General features: G+C 54.7%; 2 protein-coding genes across 2 annotated transcripts; one reads left to right on the plus strand and one right to left on the minus strand.

Moving 5' to 3' along the window:
- Nucleotides 1-3,635: 3,635 nt before the first annotated feature.
- Nucleotides 3,636-17,612, minus strand: WNT10B (Wnt family member 10B). Its single transcript, XM_059404834.1, has 7 exons — nt 17,559-17,612; nt 9,371-9,500; nt 8,902-9,038; nt 7,884-8,003; nt 7,488-7,750; nt 5,436-5,809; nt 3,636-4,771 (listed from the first exon to the last, which is right to left on the minus strand). Exons 4-7 carry the CDS (start codon nt 7,955-7,957, stop codon nt 4,313-4,315), a joined length of 1,170 nt encoding a protein of 389 aa, XP_059260817.1. The 5' UTR covers nt 7,958-8,003; nt 8,902-9,038; nt 9,371-9,500; nt 17,559-17,612; the 3' UTR covers nt 3,636-4,312.
- On the plus strand, nt 16,065-20,658 carry WNT1 (Wnt family member 1). The gene is made up of 4 exons (XM_059404835.1): nt 16,065-16,808; nt 17,528-17,781; nt 18,509-18,774; nt 19,273-20,658. Exons 1-4 carry the CDS (start codon nt 16,705-16,707, stop codon nt 19,759-19,761), a joined length of 1,113 nt encoding a protein of 370 aa, XP_059260818.1. The 5' UTR covers nt 16,065-16,704; the 3' UTR covers nt 19,762-20,658.
- The last annotated feature ends 1,302 nt before the right edge of the window (nt 20,659-21,960 follow it).

The following is a 21,960-nucleotide window of genomic DNA, read 5'->3' on the forward strand; positions in this document are numbered from 1 at the left end:
TATCCCAGTCTGTTTTCTCTGTTATTTTAATGTGGAGAGTAACTACACCCTAGAATATGAAGCCAAGAGGACCCTAATTTAAGATGGTGAGGGAAGATCTGGATAACAAGGAGCATGTTTATAACATGTATATGTCCTGGGCTGTTGCTATTAAGAGGCTTTGCCCTGATAAACTCTGTGTTGTAAATGGCAGAGACTTCTTCAGTTTTATTGCAAACTATTGGATCAGGCCCTGGGATACTTCCACATGTACTCTTTCCCTTTCTTTTCCTAAAATTTTCACCCCACCAAGTTATGCCCCTACACCAACCACCAAAATTATGCTTTGCGGGACGCCTGGGTGGCTCAGTCAGTTAAGCGACTGACTTCAGCTCAGGCCACGATCCCAGAGTCCTGGGATCGAGTCCTGCAAGGGACTCCGTACTCCACAGGGAGCCTGCTTCTCTCTCTGCCTCTGCCTGCCACTCTGCCTGCTTGTACGTGCGCTTTCTTTCTCTCTCTGACGAATAAATAAATAAATAAAATCTCAAAAAAAAATTATGTTTTGCACTCCCCCCGCCTTCACTAGTGCCCTAACCATGCCAGCATGCCTTTGGAAAATCTGACAGGAGGTAAGAATTCATTGTTCCTGCTCAAGACTGTAGATCCTCTTGGGGTTGGGTCTCAGGTGTTACAAAAGGATGGAAATGGTGATAGCCTAATATGGTTAGCAGCAAGTACCATGACATTTGAGTCAGAACTGATGGATGGAGGGTGCCAGGATGGCTCAGTCAGTTAAGTATCTGCCTTCAGCTCTGGTCATGATCCTGGGGTCCTGGGATGGAGCCCCACATCTGTCAGTCTCTCTGCTCAGTGAGGAGTCTGCTTCTCCCTCTCCCTCTGCACCATCCCTTCCCCCACTTATGCTCACTCTCTCTCTCAAATAAATAAAATAAAATAACTGATGAAAATCTCCCAGGCTTTCTGTCTTTCACCTGTCTGGAGTCTGGAGTCTGCTCCAGCTTGACTGGGTGTTTTCCATTGAGCAGAGATAGCAGAGGTGCTGCCTAGTTGGCAATAAGCCAACCACTGCCACTCCCCAGCTTCCCAGCCATTTAAAAGGCTAAGGGAAAAGAGCTCATCCAGAGCTGAAAGAGGCCTAGAGGCCTCATCAGTCTTTCTCCCTGTGACTGTCAGTGGAGCTAAGTAAAAGCTGAAATTGTAGCCACCCGCTCTGTGGGTTGCAGACTCCCACTCTCGTCACTGACCCCAGGCCTGGGTCTGAGCCCAGCGCGTGTGCCGGGAGCAGGTTTGGGGTGGGGGGGGGGGTTGGCCTTGCTGACAAAATCCATTTGGAATTTCTCAAGGTTGTGGTTTGGGGCTTAAGTTTGCCACAGAGTGTGTCTGACGAAAGAGAAAGCTAGAAAGAGAGGGAGCCAAAGGGAATACAGAGGAAGGAAACAGCTGAAATATTCTTGCTGTAATGCCATCAGAGAAATGAGAAATTCCCATTCTGGTTGCTCCTTAACATTATTCTCTCTCATATCCTATGTCCATTCTAGCTGCATCCCCTCTCTGCCCCATACACACCAGGCTTAGTCAGTGACTGAAGTAAGGATGAGATATCTTCCCGCTTCCATCAGATTTCCAAGTCCAGGACTCTTAAGTGGAAATTCAGGACATAAGATTATGCCATAAAATACTGGCCTAACCCAACATTCCTCAAAATGCTCTTGCCACCTGAATAGCAAAATCACCTGATTTTGAGGGTAATTTGGGTAGCAGATATACCTATTGCCTAGAGAAATAGAGAAAACCATTTCTACATTCCACGGCCAAAGAGATGACCTGTTAGAGGCAGCATCTTGCAAACCCATAAACATTTAGTAACTTGTAAAGTCCTGAATATGTGATGCCTGTCCCTTTTCTGAATTGAATGATAATGCTTTTCAAAGATACTGGGGTAGGAATAGATTATAATTGTTTAAAAATATGTTTTCTCTAGTTTTGATTATCTCCTAAAAGATAAAGGAATTATTTTGCTAAGATTAAATGCAGAAGAGCTCTGAATAAGGAAGGACAAAATACATATGCAAATAATTCAGTAGGAAAGCATGTTGGTTTTGCTGGTTTCCAGAGCAAAACACTCCCTTTCTGAGCTCTGGAATCTCTTTTATATGTGTCCCATTAGTCTTATATCCCCCTCCCAAGTTCTCTGATTTAGAGCCATAAAGAAAAGCACCTGCTCTTTTGGGTCCCGGCTTAATGTTGAGATCCGCTCAGGACTTGAAATCTCCAGAGCAGAGGTAACCACATGCTGTAGGCAGGGGTCAACAAAGTACAGCCAGAGAACCTAATCTCACCCGAAATCAGGTTCTATGAATTAAGCCTTATTGGACACAGCCACACCCATTTGTTTATGTGTGGTCTATGGCTACTTCTGATTCACAACAACAGAGTTGAGTAATTATGGCAGAGTTGAGTAGTTGCAACAAACCCCACAAGCTTAATCCAGCTGACCCTTGAATGACACAGGTTTGAACTGCAGGTCCACTTAATACGTAGATTTTTAAAAACAAATACCTTATACTACTGTAAATGTGTTTCATCTTATGATTTTTTTTAAAGATTTTATTTATTTGACAGACAGAGATCACAAGTAGGCAGAGAGACCGGCAGAGAGAGAGAGGAGGAAGCCGGCTCCCTGCTGAGCAGAGAGCCTGATGTGGGGCTGATCCCAGGACCCTGGGATCATGACCTGAGCCAAAGGCAGAAGCTTTAACCCACTGAGCCACCCAGGCGCCCCTCCTTATTTTTTTTTTTTTTTTAGATTTTATTTATTTTTTTGACAGAGATCACAAGTAGGCAGAGAGGCAGGCAGAGAGAGAGGAAGGGAAGCAGGCTCCCTGCTGAGCAGAGAGCCTGATGTGGGGCTGGATCCCAGGACCCTGGGATCATGACCTGAGCTGAAGGCAGAGGGTTTAACCCACTGAGCCACCCAGACGCCCCTCCTTATGATTTTTAATAACATTTTCTTTTCTCTAATTTATTTTCTCCTAAGTACACAGTATATAAAACACGTGGCATACAAAGTATGTGTTAATCTGTTAATGGACTGTTTCTGTTATTGGTAAGGTCAACAGTAGGTTATAAGTAGTTAAGTTTTGAGAGACCCAAAAGTTACATACAGATTTTTGACTGCTTAGATAGTGGGGACGCCCCCAAACCGCGGATGTTGTTTAAGGGTCAACTGTTTACTCACTTTCAAGCCCTCTACAGGTAAAAGAAAAAATGCCAACCCTCGTTCTAGGGCAAGGACCAAGGTGAGGTCTGGAGTTGAAGCACATAAAAAGTAAATTGGGCCTATGTTTGGATATCCAGCCCCCACCCCCAACCTCGAAGTACCCTCTGGTTTTTCACAAAGAGAGATGCCAACTGAATCACTGAGGACCATTTCAAATCCTATGTGGAACTAGGCAGGATACATGTAAATAAAGTCATTGGGTGTATGAGGGTAGAATTCACCTGGAAAAGAAGTGATGGACTGGGATGGCAAGTGTGGGCAGAAATAGAACCACCTGAAGCCACTGGTCCAGTAGTTTAATTTATTTTAGTTACAGACAGAAACCAAGAACAAGTCTCAGTACAATAAATTATCCATTCCCATCCCTCCTGCTAAGGAACAAATAAAAGGCTCAGAGAGTCTTAGGTAAAATTCTTCCTTTGGAGGGTTTCCTTTAACATCTGAATGGGGGAGATAGTTTTCCTAAGGGCCTAGACAAACAACTCTCTGAGGACTCAAGGGAGAGCCCCCTCCAACACTCTGTCCCTTCCCCAAGAAAAACCTCTCTACCACTGTCTCCTATTCCCCCACAAGAAGGGGCCCAGGCTGCTGTAGAGGAGTTTGGGATCAGCAGATAGGAAGGAGTGGTATCCCCGATACAGGTCTATGGCTCCACACAATGCTTGGGGCTATTCCTCAAAGGAGAGGAGTGATCAAACTACAAGGACACCCCAGCCAGAAGGAGTAAGAACCAGAGCTAAAGGGACTCCAGGATTGGGGAGAGGGAGACAATACAGTGCATGTAGCCTTCGTTCATTTCAGCTGTTTGAGGAGCAGAAGAAGGGGGTGACAGCTTTCCCGCCCAGGCCCTCCTATCGTGGGGGAGAAGGCTGCACATCACAGACTCTGCCTGACCCCCACCACCCCCAGAGCTGCTTCCAGGCCGACGCTTTGAGTTTCTAGGAGCCGATATTGACCCTGGCCAGAAATCGGAGCAAAAGGCTGAAAAGGCGCTCCTGCCCTCTGCCAGCCCTGCGGTGAAGCCATCCCTCACTTACACACGTTAACCCACTCTGTGACTTTGCACTCGTCGCACAGCACGTAGCAGCACCAATGGAAGCGGCAATGACAGCGCTCAACTCGCGTCTGCCGAAGCATATTGTGCCCACGGCCGCAGCACAGGCTGCCGCAGCCGTCCAGCAGACGGCTGGTCTTGTTGCATGCCCGGCCCCGAGTGCCGGGGGAGCCCACGGTAGGGTCTCGCTCACAGAAGTCGGGAGACTTCTCAAAGTAAACCAGCTCTCCCGAAAGGCGACGGGGACGCAGGCGGGGTTGGAAGGCTCCGGAGTTGCGGTTGTGGATATCGATGAAGACGGCCCGACCTAGCCGCTCCCTCAGCGCTGCCCCCACCGCCCGGAACTCTGGGGCCGCCCTCCAGCAGGTCTTGAACTGGCAGCTACCCGAAGTGCCGTGACACTTGCATTTCCGCTTCAGGTTTTCAGTTACCACCTAGAGCGCCGGGAGGTTGAGGGGGTTGGGGGGGCGAGAGGTGAAGGGAAGGGCAGCAAAGGGGCAGGGCACAGGGGCACAGCAGAGGGGAGGGAACAGAGAGCACAGGGAGGGAGAAATAGAGGCGAGAATGATCATGGAATATCAGAAGAGAAAGGGCACTGCAGGGCTGGCTAACAGCTCAACTCCCTCATCTTCTGGTTGGAGGACTGAAGCCAGAGCAATTCAGAATGATTTGCCCATCTTTAATCCCTAGCCGGGAACAGAGACTCAGCTTAGACAACTAGATGTGAACAGAACTCAACTCCAGTTGTCCTGAGTCGCCATCCAGTCCTCTTTCCAGAGCGAGCACTAAAAATGAGCACCCTTCCCGCAGGAAGGCAGCTGTGATAATAGCTACCCTGTAATGAGCACCTGCCAAGGACGAGGCACTCTGCCCAGTGCCCTATTTGCTGGCTCACTCTTAATCACATCGTTAAGGTGGGTATCATTAGATTCTTTTTACAGATGCAAAACTGAGGTTAAGTGACTTGCTTGAGGTCACCTAGATGGGTGAGCGGCCATCCCCCACCGCGGCCCGTCCTCCTTTCTGCCTGCGAAGCCTCTCTCTTTCTAGCCAGGCCTCAAAAGCTAAGGAGACTCGGGACAAGTTGCACACACATACCTGTCGCCCCACCCTGTTGTTGTGGATTCGCATTCTTGCCTGGATGTCCCGGGGAGCTTCCCTGGAATCCAAGAAATCCCGAGAGAACTTCTCTCCAAAGTCCATGTCCTGGTTACAGCCACCCCATTCCCATGTGTCCTGGGGGCCGGGGCTGGGACCTAAGCCGGGGCCAGAGCTGGGCAGGGAGTGGGGGAAACTCTTGCCCCGGGACAGAGCCTGCAGCTGCAGCAGCTTGGCCCTCAGCCGGTCCTGCTCACCACTGCCCTTCCAGCCGCAGCCGCAGCTCGCTAGCCTGCCCAGGCTGCAGGCCGTTGCGACCGCGTGCATGACCCCTGCCGCCAGCATGGAGAAGGAAAAAGCACTCTCCCGAAAACCTGGGGATGAAAAGGGTGTGACGGAGGCATAAGGTTGACAGGCAGCTGGAGTGGGGAGGCCACCCTTCAATTCCGGGAATTCCTAACTGAATCCTGACCCTGTCATTTACCAGCTGCCTAATTTGGAAGAAAGTCACAGAGTAGGAAGGGAGCGGAAGCACGGAGCCTCAGTTTCCTCATTTATTAAGGGAGGGGCTGGCTGAGATTGATCTCTGAGCCCAAGCCTCGTTCTGTAAGTCTGGGATTTTCGGGTGCAGATGAAAGAACTAGCTGGAGGGCAAGAGCCCTGGGGTTGGCAGGTGACTGAGAGGGAGTCCCCGAGGTCTTTGAAGAAGTGATCACTGAGTTCTACATCTGAAAGCTTTAAAAATTCCCCAGCCCAGCAGGGAGCTTGGGTGGTGGGGTGGAAGCAGAGACTTTCAGGTTCTTTTTTTTTTTTTTTTTTTTTTAGGGCCCTTTAACAAACCTTGCTCCACCACCCCAAAACCCCAAAGCACTGGAGCTATGGCACTATCCTTCCCCTTTCCAGTTTCTGGTTTTCTATTTGCCCTTTAAGACTGCCCTTTATGTTTATTCTAACCTGCTATATTACTCTATAAAATGCTGGGGGGGGGGATGGGTGCAGGGTGATTTTCCCTGAGGCCCTCTTAAAATGTTGGTATCTTTGTTATGTTTTGGGGGTCACAGAGGCTCACGATGACAAGCTTTTCCCATGCTTCTCATTTGGGGGGCCCCTTACTTCCTTTTAGGTAGGGGCTTTCTTGAGCCCTGAGAGGATGAGACACAGCACCTCCTTAGGGGCCGGGCCTCTCCCACCCCAGGATGCAGGGTTTTTGGCCCAGCCTCCCAATCCCCCCCAACCTCAACCCTCCAGGGGTGAAGCTGTTTGCACATGTCTTGGGAATTCCCCCGCAGATGGCAGCTGCCTATTAACCCCGTAGTCCCTGAAGTACTGCCCCCACCCTCTAGCTGAGCCCAGAATGGATCTTTACTCCTCCAGGGAGGAAACACGGGCATGGCCTGGCAAGAGGCAATGATGCCTTCCAGACCATACCTCCCAGACCAGACCAGCAGTGACCTGTTCTTCGCCCCTCCAGCCGTTCCTCACCTGCTCAGGTGAGAGCCACCTGGGGCCCCCACAGCACAGAGGAGGGTGCTGCTCCCCGGCTTCAAAGCCATCAGGGTCTTTGTTCCCAGCCTCTGCTCCTGGGAACCCCAGCAATTAGGGGAGTAGGTTTAACCCTTAAACGGTTGGGGGCGTCACCCCACCCCCGCTGAGGCTCTGGGGACACCAGCCTGGGCTTGTCCAAGGAGAGGGAGGGGGGAAGAAATTAGGGGAGGGAATGAGGGGGATGTTTGAAGCTTCCAGGGCTGGGGGCATCTCTGGCTCGCAGGTGCAACCCAGATGAGCCCGGTGGAAAAAAGAAAGGGGGGCCCTAGGGTAGGGGAACAGCGACCCAGCTGCCTTGCCGGCAGCACGCAGGTGGAAGTGAGGCGCAGGGACCCAGACGGGTGGCCAGGCTCAGCTCTGTGGCTCCTGGGTGTGTGTGGGGGGTGGGGGGAATTCCCGGAGAGAGGCCCCTCCTGGAGTCGTGAACCGGTCCCTTCCCGCCTCCGCTCGCCTCGGCCTGGCCCCCACCCCCGGCCCCAGCGGCGCAGACCCGCCGGCCCCGCTCACCGCGCTTGAGGATGGCGCTGTGGTGCGGCAGGCGGCCGCCGCCCTCGAGCGCGGAGCAGTTCCAGCGCTGGTCGCGCAGCTGGTGCTGACACTCGTGGACCGCGATGTGCAGGCCTTGAAGTGCGGATGCCGTCACGTCGGGGCTGCGCAGGCAGAGGCCCAGCTGCCGCTTGCTCAGGCCCGACAGCGTCAAGCACACGGTGTTGGCGGTCAGCGGCGGCTCGCCGGGCAGCTTCAGGCCCAGAATCTCATTGCTGAGGGCCCTGGGAACGCAGAAGGCGTTTCGGGGGTCTGTGGTCCAGGCCTCGCGCCCCCTCCGACTCCTCCCGTCCTAGGTCGGTGCTTTCAGCCTCCGGCTTTTTTTCGTGGCCAGGGTGACAGGGGGGATCTGCTCACCGACTGCACAACGCCAGGAACAGGAGACCCGCAAAGCCCGAGGGCGGAGGCCGCGGCCGGGGCTCCTCCGGCATGTCGAACCCTGGGCCCGAAGGCCCCAGTGGGCAGATCGATCAGGGCCTGCGGGACAAGGAGATTTGGGGGCTTCGGAATAGGATGGGCTGGCCCCGGGGCAACCAAGGATTCCTAACTCACCAGTGCGCTCTAGGAACCCTTCTCATCTCTCCCCAAGCAAAACAAGAAGAATCACCCCTAACTCTGGACCCTGGAGGAAGAGTCTGGTTGTCTCAGCTGGGGCTTAGGCAAGAGCCACTGGAGCTGGACCCAGCCAGACACAATGCCTGGCACACACACACACTCAAGTGCAAACTCAGACATAACTGACTCACAAACACCACTCCACCATCTTGCCACCGCTCCCTCTTTGAGGGCCCCACGACTGGCTTCCCTCACCCAACAGAGTGAGGCTCTCAGGGCTAGGGGCGGGATTGGGGGGGCGGGATTAGAACAGGGTTCTGCACCACCTACAGATGGTGGGGTGTGGGGGAGGGTCACCTTCAGATGCCGTCGAGGGCAGGCAGCTTTGGTGAGAGGGGTGGAGGAATGGGTTCCCAATCCTGCTCTACCCACTTTTTCCGCAGTCGGGAGAGAGGGGAGGCTCCAGGTGCGCCAGACAGGGAGGAGACTGGTTCCCGCCTGAAAAGGACCGCTGCGCAGGCTGAGTCCTCTTCCTCCTCGACCGCCTTTCCTAACTAGTGTTTCCCTCGTCTGCAATGCCCATCTGGTCCCCGCAGGTCCCAGGCTCATTCCCCACCCCTTTACTCCCTCGTTCAATGCCATTCTGATCTGGGGATATTCGTTTATTTGCTGTCTTTATCTCTGCCAATATCCCTGTCTCTCTCTGTGTCTCCATGCCCCAGTGGGCGGATGCGTGTCTGTCTGTCTGACTGACTATCCATGTGCCTGTCTCGCCCCGTGTGCGTGTCCCTGCCCTCCCTGCTTTCCCGGCTCCGATTACCTGCTGCTCTGGTGCGAGGTGACTACCAGCAAGGTTGGGTCGCCTGGGCTCGGGCTTCTCAAACCGTGGGGAGACTGCGTCGGGTTCTGCCCCTTCGGCAGAGCCGCATTCTTCCAGGGCAGGGCCACTCCTCTTCGCTGCTTCCCCAGCGCCGCCGCAGCCGCCGGGAGGAAGGGAGGGAGGAAGGGAGGGAGTGATCGAGAAAGCTAGCGAGCGGTCTAGCAAGGAACTGGGGGCTCCGGCTCTACTCAACTCGTGCCGAGCTCATAGGCAGCTCTGCTGTGGCTGACAGAGCTGCGGCCCCTCCCCAAGCCCCGGGCATCCCCACCCCACTCCTCGCACCCCCCGCCTTGACCCGGGGGAGCGCAGGCGCTCCCCCTCCTCCCAGCCTACACACACACCCTCTCCCCCGACGCCTGGGTTCACGCTTGGCCCCACTGAAAGGGGTGGTGACCAGAGTGCCTCTCACCTGCTCTGGGTAGCCAAGTCTGCAAGGATGGTGCAGTGACCCAGACTAGGGAGACAGGACTCTGGTCCCACGTGGTCATTTCTCTTTGCCTCGGTTTCCCCACCGAGAGCTGGATGGCTGGTGAGTGCCTCTGACAAGATGAACACAAAGCAGGGAATCAGTTTCCCTCCCTGGACAATGTTGGGAAGAGCCCTCAGCGACATAGCGCGCCTCAGAGCACTCAGAGCCAGCAGGAAAAGCTCCCTTCTGGGTGGCTTGGCCTCCTCCCACCTCTGAGCTCTGCGCCTGCCCCTTGGGAGGGGTCAGACTTGGCTTCAGAGTTCGGTCCTAGCAAAGGCTCGGGTAGCCCCAAAGATCTCCAGCTTTCTCCTATGCTTCCCTTGGCTTATAGGCATCCTTGCCCACAGAGTTCTCCTGCCCGATCCCGGGATCCCAGCTCTGCACTAGGAGTGGCCCAGATTTTTGCTCCAGGCTTTCAGACTTGCTTCACATGGAAAGAGGAGGGCCTTGGGATCCCAGACTGAGCCCAGCCTGAGGACAGCCAGGGAAAGTATCTGATCTAGGGGTGCACAGACCAGAGCAAAACACCTTAGGGAGCTCCAGTGGCAGTGAAGGGGTTAGGCGTCACTGCGCTCCTGCCTGACTCACCCTCCCAGCTCTAACCACTGCGGGCTATTTTTGCCAGAGAGGGGCCCCAGGCTTCCCAGCCGCCCCCCGCCCCTGCCAGACCGCAGCCCAAGGCACGACTGGCCCCGCGCGCCCGAAGCTGGCACGTTGACTCAGAGACAGGCCCCCTGGGGAAGCAGAGCCACGGGGCCTGAAACCCACAGCCACAGTCATCTCTTCCTTGGTGGTGGCCTTGCAGCTCTTCTGGGGGCAGTCAGCCTTTGGCCTATGCTGCTGCAGGGCCTGCCCTGTGCTGCAGGGGGCGCTGCTGTCTAGGGGGCAGAGCAGTCCGAGATCAGTGACATCCGTGGTCATATTTTATTTATTGACCACCTTTATGCACCAGGTCTCCAGCGGGCTGGGAGGTAAAAAAAAAAAAAAAAAAAAAAAAAAAACGCCATGGTTCCTAACACTGGACAGCTCTGGTGGCTTTTCTTTGCTTTCTCACCTCTGGGGCCAAGGAAGGAAGAGAAATAGCCCTAGAATTCCTGCCTCTCCTTCCTGTTCAGATGCCAAGACCCACACCATGTGTGGCTTTTGAGGCCACTAGAATCTGCAAGCTCTATCTCAGTAGCTTTCATCCTTACACCTGGATTCAGTGACCTTGTCCTCCTTCCTGCATGTCAGCCTGGGACTCCACTCAGTTCTCCGGAGGAAGGGGATGAGGTTTCCTATGCCTCTCTTCTCCCATGGACATTTGTATTTTTCCAGGTCTCTGGTTTTTTGTATTTCTCTCAGGTTTCTGATTGCTACTTCTTTTTTTTTTTTTTTCTGATTGCTACTTCTGATTCTACCCTTGTCAGGCTATAGAACAGTCTGGTGTCAAGGAAGACCTAAGGTCAGAACAATCACCCTAGACTCCAACTTCTCCGTGGCTCCCGGGTTCCCCAGGCTGGTCTGTCACAAATCCAACGACCCACACTCCTGTTCCCTCTCCATGCAAAAGCCCAGCTCTGGGACAGGAGGCCACAGGCAGGCAGACTGGGTGGCCTGAACTGGCCCCCAGTGCCCTTGGCCCGACCGGCTGGCCTGAGCACTGACCCGCAGGCGGCTGGAGGGTGGTGGAGCAGGCGGGGTCTGGAGAGGGCTGTGGGTACACACCCATTGCCTAATACCCCAAGCACGCGGCCAGCTCCAGGAAAGGGGAGGGGCGGGAACCAGAGAGACCTTGACAGGGGTTGGGGCCATGACAGGAGGGGGAAAGTGAGGGGCTGTCATTACTTTGGGGAGGGAGTGGGAGCAAGCTGGTCCCTGTTCCCCTCAATGAGAAGATTGGAGGCTGCTTTCCCACCATGGGGATGTAGCAAGAACAAACAGAGACGAACACTGGGGCCCTGGAGGGCGGGGGTCAAAGAAAAGAGTGGGGGCCCTGGGAGATTGGGGGAATAGAGCAACTGAGGCGGCCACGAGAGCAGAGCAAAGGCTCGGAAGCCTCCTCCTCCCCTCATGTTTGCCTTGGCCCGGGGTCCCGGCTGACTCATCTATTGCTGAGCCGCTGATAGGGGCGGCCAAGCTCGGGGAACCCAAATTATAGGCCCGGGAGGGATGGATGCGCCCTCGGCGGTGAGCTCAGCTGCACTGCCCACCCTCCGCCTCTCACGCCTTCTGCTGCAGCACCACGGGCCACCACCCGGAGGCACCAAACAGTCTGCAGCTCCACTGCACTGGACTCCCTGGGGAAACCCCCAACAGTTAAACAGTTAGGCCCAACAAATCTGTGGGATTACCATAGACAGAACTTGGCCCCCTTCTCTACCAGAGGCTGATGTCTTCCCAGCACGAGGAGGGAGTGCCGCCTGCTGGTGCTTCAAAGGAAGGTAGGCCCTTCTGCTCACAGATTCTCAGTCCTGGTTCCCTGACTCCCCCTCACACTCCCAACAATAAGGTAAAGCCCCTTTCCCCTCCGACATCTTGCTCCTGTTCCCATTCCAGAGAGGTGGTTTGCTACTGATTTTCTACTTTGAGCCTTTAAAGTTCTCTGTGGTCAAAAGTGGTAGAAAAATAGAGCAAGGTAAAGGAGACAGGCAGCAGGATTCCATTTTATATAGGGGGAATGACAAAGAAAGTGAGGGAACCATTCTATGGAGCTATCTGAGGAAGGATCTTCCAGAACACAGAAAAGCAGGTGGAAGTATCCCGAGACAGGAACTTGCTTGGTATGTTCAGGGAATCAGCAAGTAGGCCAGTGTGGCCAAAGGAAGGAACCCACAGGGGAGAGAGTGCAAGCAGTGAAAGTTAGAGGACGAAGAAGGAGTAGGGTGAAATCATAGAGGGCTAAGTAGGCCACTGTAAAAAGCTCACCTTTTTTCTTTGACTGAGATGGGGAATCATTGGAAAATTCTGAGCAGAGGAATGAAGCGATCTGATTTGGGTTTTAGAAAGCATAGCTCTGGCTGCTATGTGGAGAAGAGAGTGTGGAGGGCAAAGGTAGGAGCAGGGAGTGCTGCCACGAGGCTAGTGCAGTAGTACAAGAGAAAGGGGATGGTGGCTTTGCCCAAGGATAAGAATGGGTCCAAGTTTGCATATATTTTAAATACAGAAGGACAGGATTTGTCCACGAACTTGACATGAAGTACTAGAGAACAGATGGATCAAGGATGACTCTAAGGTTCTTGTCCTGAGAAACCAAAAGGATGGAGGTGCCGTTTACTGAAATGGGACAACCAAAGAAAGAGCAGGTTAGGATGGGGGAAGAACCAGGCATTCGAGTTTTGACCATGTACATGCTTATTCAAGTGTTAGATGTGCAAGTCCAGAGTTCAGGGCCAGATGTATAAATTAGGGAGCGTGAGACTGAATAGTTCACCAAGAGAGTGAGTGTAGATTGAGAAGAAAGTCCAGATTGAATTACATTCTGAAGCTTAGAAATTGGTATAGAGGGTCGAACCAGGTAAGGAGACTGAGATGGTGAGCAGCTAGGGAGGTAGGAATGGTGTTCTAGAACCCAAGTGAGAAAGAAGGAGGAAGCGTTTGATTCTGTCTGCTGTTCCTGGAAAGCTGATTAGGCTGAAAACTAAGAATTGACTGTAGAGCAATCCAGAGGTCATGGATGATTTTGATAAGGAAGGGTAGCAAGTTCAAAGATGTGATCAGGGTGGAAAGAGAGAATAAAGAAAAGAAATTAGTGCTAGTGATTAAAGCAACCCTTTTGAGCTTTGCTGTAAAAGAGAGCAGAGAAATGGGGCAATTCTGGGAGGTAATGTGGAGTCAAATGAAGCTTTGGCAGTTTTAGATGGGAAATATTACAGCACTTGGCATGCTGATAGGTATGATCTGGTACAGAGGTAAATTGAAGATGCAGGAAAGAAACAGGAAAAACAACAGAGGGATGATTTGATCTAAACAGAAATTTGGGCCAGGTCACTCACAGTGTGACCCAGACTTAGAGACTTCCCCTCCCACTCTTCCCCACTATTCCTGGTGGGTGGAATGGTAGAACAGAGAATACTAGCTCTTTCTTTTCTTTCTTTCTCTCTTCCTTCCTTCCTTCCTTTCTTTTCTGTCACCAATGGCCACAGATGGGACTTCCTGTCTTCCAGTGCATCTCCACCCTCTAGGCGGTTTTATCAATCCATAGGCCAAAAAGACATGCTCCAGGTCCCAATGGGAATAAACTCCCAAGGGACAAAGGACAAGCTGCCCATCATTGTCTATTTACTTGAGCCATCTTGTACCCTCTCCAGGGTGTCCTCTGCAGAGATTACTGGCTTTTGGACCTGGGGAGGATGCTGGACCAATACACCTTGTCCTTCAGGGTTGAAATCTTGGAGGGACCAGGTACAGTGGATGGGGCAATAGGACTGGGAAGGATGTTGCCCTCAAAAACAACCTCCCTCAGGCTCCATCTGGGTTAATCAACATCTCATCTAAAATAGAATTGCCCCAGGAAGAATACTTAAACTCATCAGACACGTACTCCTTAGAGTGACTTCCCCACCTTGAAGGGGAAATTCTGAGACTTGGAACTTTTTTAGGATCAGACCTGGGTACATACTCATTTAGAAAGTACCCTGAAGGCAGAGGAGATGAAAAAGAGAAGATCCAAAAGGGAGACAGAAAAACCCTAAAGATCATTTTTATTTATCTGTCAATTTGGAGAAAGGCCCCCAGCTTTATGATTGCTGCACACTCAGAAATAGCTTGTAAGGTGGAAAGAACGTGGGCTTTGAGTCAAAATGATCTGGGTTTAATTCTAGATCTACCGTTTATTCATTTTTTAAGAAAAAATGTATTTATTTTAGAGAGAGAGTGTGCACACAGGGAGAGGGGCAGAAGGAGAAGGAGAAGGAGAGGAGGAGAAGCAGACTCCCCACTGCATGTGGAGCCCACACAGGGCTCAATCTCACGACCCTGAGATCATGACCTGAGCAGAAATCAAGATGCTTAACCAACTGAGCCACCCAAGTTCCCCTGCCATGTATTCATTTTCTTTTTTTTTTTTTAAGATTTTATTTATTTATTTGACAGAGAGAGATCACAGTAGGAGAGAGGAAGGGAAGAGATCACAGAGAGAGGAAGGGAAGCAGGCCCCCTGCTGAGCAGAGAGCCCGATGTGGGACTCGATCCCAGGATCCTGAGATCATGACCTGAGCCGAAGGCAGCGGCTTAACCACCTGAGCCACCCAGGCGCCCCCCATGTATTCATTTTCTAAAGATTTTACTTTTAAGTTATCTCTACACCCTATGGGGGGCTCCAATTTACAATCCCAAGGTCAACAAGAGTCACATGCTCCACCGAATGATCCAGCCAAGTGTCCCCATTTGGTCATTTATTAGCTGTGTGGACCTTGAACAATTTCTTAATCTACTTTTTCCTCTGTAAAGTGAGAGAAGAGAGAGACATAAAAAAGATCTTCCCTCTTTCCAGGGGCAATGTGTGTGTGCTGCTGGGGCATAATAACCAGGCTGGCAGTGCTTGCTATGCCCCACAGAGGGAACAGCTGCCACATCCTTAATAGGAGGCCAAGGTAGCCTTGAAACTGAGTTGGAGTCCCAGGGAGAAAAGAGAAAAGCATATAATGGATGAGACCCTTACAAGCATTTTGGGTATCTCAATGTAGTAAGAGTGGAAAGAGCCAGAGGTTTTGGAGGAAGATGGAAATTTGACAGAAAAATCCAGAAAGAAGCAGTCATATGGAGGCACAAGTTCTCTATTCTGGGCTCAGTTCAGCCAGCAGCTCTTCTCTTCCCAGCCCTCCCTCCTGCACCCCTACACGCACCTGTCATCTACTCCACTGCGCTTCCTGAGCCTAATCCTCAGAGACTCAGGCACACCGGGCCTTTTCTATCTTGATGCTGCCTTGGTTGCAGGCTCAGGCCCCTCCCCTAGTGACATGCACAGGTTGACACATGCTGAGGGTGACGCACCATAGGATGACACAAGGTATACATGGCGAGAGTGACACATATATGCATATTTAATCTCCCCAGCACACACACTCATCCACCCATCCACCCACCTCCACACACAGTTCCAGACACTCTATGCCTCAGTCAATCATCTGGGTCTTTCCTGAGGGTGGCTGCCACCTCCTTCCCCACAAATAGATGATGCGTTGTCCTAGGTGGTGGCTGTGACAAGATGACTCGATCGATTGATCCCTTCTGACATGAGCTAAATTCCAAGATTCCTTGGAAAGGTCCCTAACATCCCTCCTCAGAACAAGGAGTTTCCTTACATGAGGACACACATGGGTGTGCACCCTCACGACACACTCACACATTCTCATACGCATTCAGGTTTGCATTGTGCCACTTAAACACACACACACACACACACACACACACACAGTCACTTGTGCACGCCTTCCAGCCCACAAACAAACTGCCACTGTCCCCGGTTTCTCTCCACAGCAGGCTCTGTTTGGTGAACTTACCCCCAACCCACGCACCCCCTGGGATTTCACGACCCCAGCGGCACCCTCAGGCTCCCGCTGATCCTTCCCTGTCAAGCCGTCGGAGCGAGGTGTGGGGGGGTGTCCTGGGAAGGAGGCGTCTCCCCGGAGTCGCTGCCCAGAACGACAGCTTTCCTTTCTTTCCTCTACTCAGGAGTGGGGAGAGAGGGGACGCCAGCGGGGCCGGGCTGACGTCGAGGCACCCCACGGCCGGCGATGGCGAAGCGGCTGGGCTGCCGCAGACTCTCCCGGTAGCACACTATCGCCTCGCCCCCTGGCGGACGCTGGTCCCCGACGGGCTCCGGACGCGAAGAGGAGTGAGGCGGGCGCGCGTGGGAGGGCGTCCCAAGGGGAGGGGTCGGCGGCCAGTGCAGGCAGGGAGGCGGGAGCCACCGGGCAGGGGGCGGGGGTGAGCCCCGACGGCCAGCCCGTCAGCTCTCGGCTCAGACCGGCGGGAGCCACGGCCCCGCTCGCTGCCCATTGTCTGCGCCCCTGACCGGTGCGCCCTGGTGCCACAGTGTGGCCCGGCGGGGCAGCCTCCTATCGTCACTTCAGCCAGAGCCGCAACTATAAGAGGCGGTGCCGCCCGCCGTGGCTGCCACAGCCCACCAGCTGGGACCGCGAGCCATGCTGCCCGCCGCCCGCCCCCAGGGCTGTTAGAGCCAGACTGCGAACTCTCGCCACTGCCGCCACCGCCGCGTCCCGTCCCACCGTCGCGGGCAGCAGCCAAAGCCGCCCCAACTTCAGCACAGAGGCGGCGAGGCCGGGCAGGCCATGGGGCACTGGGCGCAGCTGCCCGGCTGGGTTTCTGCTGCGCTGTTGCTGGCGCTGGCCGCTCTGCCTGCAGCCCTGGCCGCCAACAGCAGTGGCCGATGGTGGTAAGTGAGCTGGTGAGGGGTCGCCACTTGTCCCGGGGCGCAGAGCCAGGGGCCAGCCCCAGTCCGCTCCCACGCTCTGGGATCCATCCGCAGACAGGCTCCCTCCACCGCACTGACTTGCCTCCGAGACACCGAGGGGCGCTCTGGAGCGCAGCTGCTCCAGAGAATCTAGTTCTGATGAGGTGGGTGAATGGTCCGCCCGCCGCGGCCCACGGTTCTCCAGGCAGGGAGCCCACTCCCATCTAGCACCGCCCTTCATCCGTGAGCCCCAGACCAGCCTCACGGTGGTAGCCACACCACAGGTTTCCCTGTCTCGGGCAGCGTAGGGCCAGGCCGGGGCTCAGAAAGGAGAGATGAAAAGGGTGGGACTCCTAAGCATTTCACCTCTTGGGTGGGCATGGATCCCAGGCCAGGATTCCCTCCCCACGCTGCCCTGAAGCCGTCCCTCAGAGCCAAGGTGAACACCTGGTCTTCATGTTTCCCATGCCTTCTCTGTCCAGTCCCCAGAGCCAGGGCCCCCAGTGGTCCTGCGCAAAACTAGGGACGCCCATTCTTTTCAGACTAGTGAGCCAGGGAGCCCGGAGTCTTTACCTAATCGCTGATGTCCTGTGGCTCTCCCAGGCAAATAGCCCCAGGAAGAGGACAGGGTAGACACGACTTTTTTGCTTAAGGCGCAAGTCCCCTTGCAGAGCTTGAGCTCCTACCATGCACCTCACCAGGGGCATCGTGAACGTAGCCTCCTCCACGAACCTGCTGACCGACTCCAAGAGTCTACAACTGGTGCTGGAGCCCAGTCTTCAGCTGCTGAGCCGCAAACAGCGGCGGCTGATACGCCAGAACCCGGGGATCCTGCACAGCGTGAGCGGGGGACTGCAGAGCGCGGTGCGAGAGTGCAAGTGGCAGTTCCGCAACCGCCGCTGGAACTGCCCCACGGCTCCGGGGCCACACCTCTTCGGCAAGATCGTCAACCGAGGTGGGTACCTAGGAAAGAGACGCTTCCGGGGCCAGGGGAACGCAGGGTCACCCACAGGGCAGGGGCGGGCGAGTGTAGGGAAGATGTCCCGGGCGCCCACAGGTTACAAGATCAACCCGCCAAGAGCTTCATGCCCAGCGCCAGCTCTGGGCCAGACTCGTTCTGCCAGGCGTTTCCCAGCGGTGCACCTCACGCGCGAAGCTGAACTTTTCTGCGCCACCGCCCGAGTAGAAGCAAGTTCTAAGTCGTGGACGCTGGCTGGCCCCCGCTTTCCCGGCCCCTCTGAAAGGCGCCCGGGAAGCTGATCTCTGCCAGAGCGTCTCGCCTCCAAGTCCAGCAAGGCTCGAATCGCTGACACGGGACCGAAAGTCTGGGCAGCGGAGAGAGGTCTTGACAGTGCAGAGTTCGTCCTCTCTCCTCTTCTCGGTTTTTCTTTCTTGAGCTGCCCCACTTCCACTGAGGAGCCAAGCGCGCCCCGAGTCTCAGAGTCTCAGGAGCGCGTGATCACAAGCGTGGTCAGGGTTGCGTGCCCACGCACGTGCTTTCTCTAGGAGCCCAGCTTCCCAGCGCAGCGGGCCGCCCGGCTCTCGGGACTCCAAGGGCGGAGTCGGGGCACCGGCCTCTAGGGTCCCGAACCCTCCATTGAGAAGGCTGGCCATCCCCCGCCCCCACCCCCCGACTCCCCTCGCGTTACCTTCTCGCTCATCCCCGCTCCCTTCCCTCACAGGCTGTCGGGAAACGGCGTTTATCTTCGCCATCACCTCCGCGGGGGTTACGCATTCAGTGGCACGCTCCTGCTCGGAGGGCTCCATCGAGTCTTGCACGTGCGACTACCGGCGGCGGGGTCCTGGGGGCCCCGATTGGCACTGGGGGGGCTGCAGCGACAACATCGACTTCGGCCGCCTCTTCGGCAGGGAGTTTGTGGACTCCGGGGAGAAGGGGCGGGACCTGCGCTTCCTCATGAACCTTCACAACAACGAGGCGGGCCGCACGGTGAGCAGGCTTCAGGGGTTCTGCCCGGAAGCGCAGTGGCGGGGATCTCCGAGTCCCTCAGCAGGGGCTGACCTCGAATCTGGGCAGTAACGGTGGGTGATAGGGCCAGGCGTCAGGGCAGGGAACCAGAAGAGGACGTCCGGAGGGTGCGGAAGTTTGGAAGGGAAGGCAGAGAATGGAAGAGAGTGCGCAGGTCAGGTAGAAGTGAAGAGGTTACAAGTCAGGCAGCCCGTGGGATGTATTGCCTACAGCCCCCTCCGGGTTAATAATTGAAAAAAAAAAAAAATCGAGGCTTGGAGGCCGGGACCACGTCCGGCGTGGAGCGTGGAGTTGGGCCTGGTGTCCAAATCTCGGCGCGACGACTTCACGCTTCCCTTCCCCTTCCTCCCTTCCGCGCTTGCGGAGGTCCTGGCAGGGTCCGGGAGGGGGCAGTATCTGGAATAATGGCTCTGGCTGTGACAGTGTCGTGGGACCCACTTTCTACCCCTTTCCTCCCAGACCGTGTTCTCCGAGATGCGCCAGGAGTGCAAGTGCCACGGGATGTCGGGCTCGTGCACGGTGCGCACGTGCTGGATGCGGCTGCCCACGCTGCGCGCGGTGGGCGACGTGCTACGTGACAGATTCGATGGCGCCTCGCGCGTACTCTACGGCAACCGCGGCAGCAACCGCGCCTCGCGGGCAGAGCTGCTGCGCTTGGAACCCGAAGACCCCGCGCACAAGCCGCCCTCCCCCCACGACCTTGTCTACTTTGAGAAATCGCCCAATTTCTGCACGTACAGCGGACGCCTGGGGACAGCGGGCACGGCGGGGCGCGCCTGCAACAGCTCGTCGCCCGCGCTGGACGGCTGCGAGCTGCTCTGTTGTGGCCGGGGCCACCGCACGCGCACACAGCGCGTCACGGAGCGCTGCAACTGCACCTTTCACTGGTGCTGCCACGTCAGTTGCCGCAACTGCACGCACACGCGCGTACTGCACGAGTGTCTGTGAATCCACGGCGCGGACTCGCCTCCAAGAGCGCTGTCCTCTCGCCCGCCTCCAAACAGAACACCCACCCTCCCTTCGCACCCTCCGGGTCCCTCCAGCCGCACTCCCGGGGATTCCTACGTGCGCGATCATTTCCCCCACCTCCTCCTACCTGGGGACTCCTGAAACCACTTGCCTGGGCCGGCAGGAACCCTCTTGCCATCCTGACGGACCTGCCCCGGACCTACCTCCCTCCCTCTCCCGGGAGACCCCTTGTTGCACTGCCCCCTGCTTGGCCAGGAGGAGAGAGAAGGATTCTGTTCCCTTCCCTGTGGGGGTCAGCTTCTGACGGCCCCGTTGGACTTCCCCCACCGGGCCAGTGACCTCCTTGCCTCTCTCCATCTCCCCTTTAACCTCAGTTTTTCTCCAGGGCCCATAGTGCTCTTCCCATTCTCCTGCCAAGGGCCCAGACCCTGAACACACACCTGGGCATCAGGGCCTTTCTCCTCCCGGCCTATAGCTGAACCAGGAGGGGCCAGAGTGAGAGGGCAGCTGTGGTGATGTGGAAAACGAGGTTGGGGGGCCCAGGAGAAATACCCCCAATTCTCCCAGCCTCTGTCATGGAGCCATTGAACAGCTGTGAGCCATGCCTCTCTCGGCCACCTCCTACCCCTTCCTGTCCTGCCTCCTCATCAGTGTGTAAATAATTTGCACTGAATCGTGGATACAAAGCCACGAGTTTGGTTGTTGTAAATAAAACTATTTATTATGCTGGGTTCCAGCCTGGCTTGCAGAGACCACTTCCATCCACCCCAATTCAATCCCTCTCCCTTCTTCTCCCCTTTTGCTCTCCAGCCTCTTTTGGATCCCTCTTCCCCTCTCCCCAATTTCTCAAAGATGCTGTTGCCTACCGGAATCAGTATTTCCTTCCATTGTAGCTATTAGTGGCTCCTCGCCCCCACCAATGTAGTATTTTCCTCTGCAAAATAAAATCTCTATTTTTATCAATGACTTGGTGGCTTTTCCTTGAATCTAGAACACGGTATGGTTTACCTCTCTTAAACAAATAGGATCCCTTGTTGGGGGACTACTGTCATAGCCCTGCAAGAGGACCTTGGGATTCTGACCCTTGGATGACCTTAATGAGGCCATTGGGGGACCAGGTCTCCAGAAGAACCTTTCCAGGAGCCGAGAGACCCTGTAGGATTCTTCTTCCTATTTGAACACCAACTGGCTGTGTGATATCGGGCAAGTCCAAACAGCCTCAGTTTCTTCCCTCGCTAAACAGGGATCAAACAAACAAACAAACAAACAAACTCTGAGCCTGTCTTTCCTATCGGGAGTTGTGAAAATAGCCACAACTGATTGATAGCTATGACTGTGTTGTGAAAAGAAACCAAAGAAAGAGAAATCCAAGCAGAAAGGGTGCTGCTGTATAGTGTTTGGTCCCTGAAGCCTATCTGCTTCATCTGTGGTCAGGGTATGGAGCAGTGGGGAAGGTACTTCCCTCCCCAAGAGAAGGAAACACCTTATTAGACCCCAGCTCCCAACCTTGGGTTCAGGAGGATTCAGGTCACATAATGGGCTCTAGTTCTGAACCCAAAAGCTCAGAGTTGATGGTCAGGGAGCAGAAGGGAGCAGGAGGGCCAAGAATCCAAACAGAAGTTTGGGCTTAAACCCATGTAACCAAAAGGAAACCCAAGTGTGGTCCATAACCGAACCATTAAGTTAGCCATTCCCATAAAAAGCCTGAAAGAGGACTGTTACCAGTAATACAGATACCTCCGTGTGCATATTCACCAGAGAGGGCAGGAGTACTAAGCGCACCCACACCCTAAACCTTATCTCTAACCCTAATCCTCTCCCCAGCCCTAGGTCTAGGTCTAACCTTAGCCTTAACCCTAACTTCAGACAAACACTAACCCCTTCCTAAGCTCTAATGCCTATCCCTAATGCCTATCCCTAATCTTAATACTTCTCCCCAGGGGAGGACATAAGGGCAGGGGGGAGCTATGAAGTACCCCCCCCCCCAGGGCAGCAACTGATCCCAGACAACTGGAGAATTTCCCCCTCTCCCCAGGACTCTTTTGCTGTTGTGGCCGCCTCCCACCTCCCCCTGGATATGTGAACTCTGACCCCTGTTGGCCTTTGGGGTATGTGTGGGGGTAGGGGAGTGGAGCCAGGATCTGCTCAAGCCTGCAAAAGACATCCCTTTCCCTTTTT

This window comes from Mustela nigripes, chromosome 6 (genome assembly GCF_022355385.1).
Source record: "Mustela nigripes isolate SB6536 chromosome 6, MUSNIG.SB6536, whole genome shotgun sequence".
NCBI classification, from domain to species: domain Eukaryota; kingdom Metazoa; phylum Chordata; class Mammalia; order Carnivora; family Mustelidae; genus Mustela; species Mustela nigripes.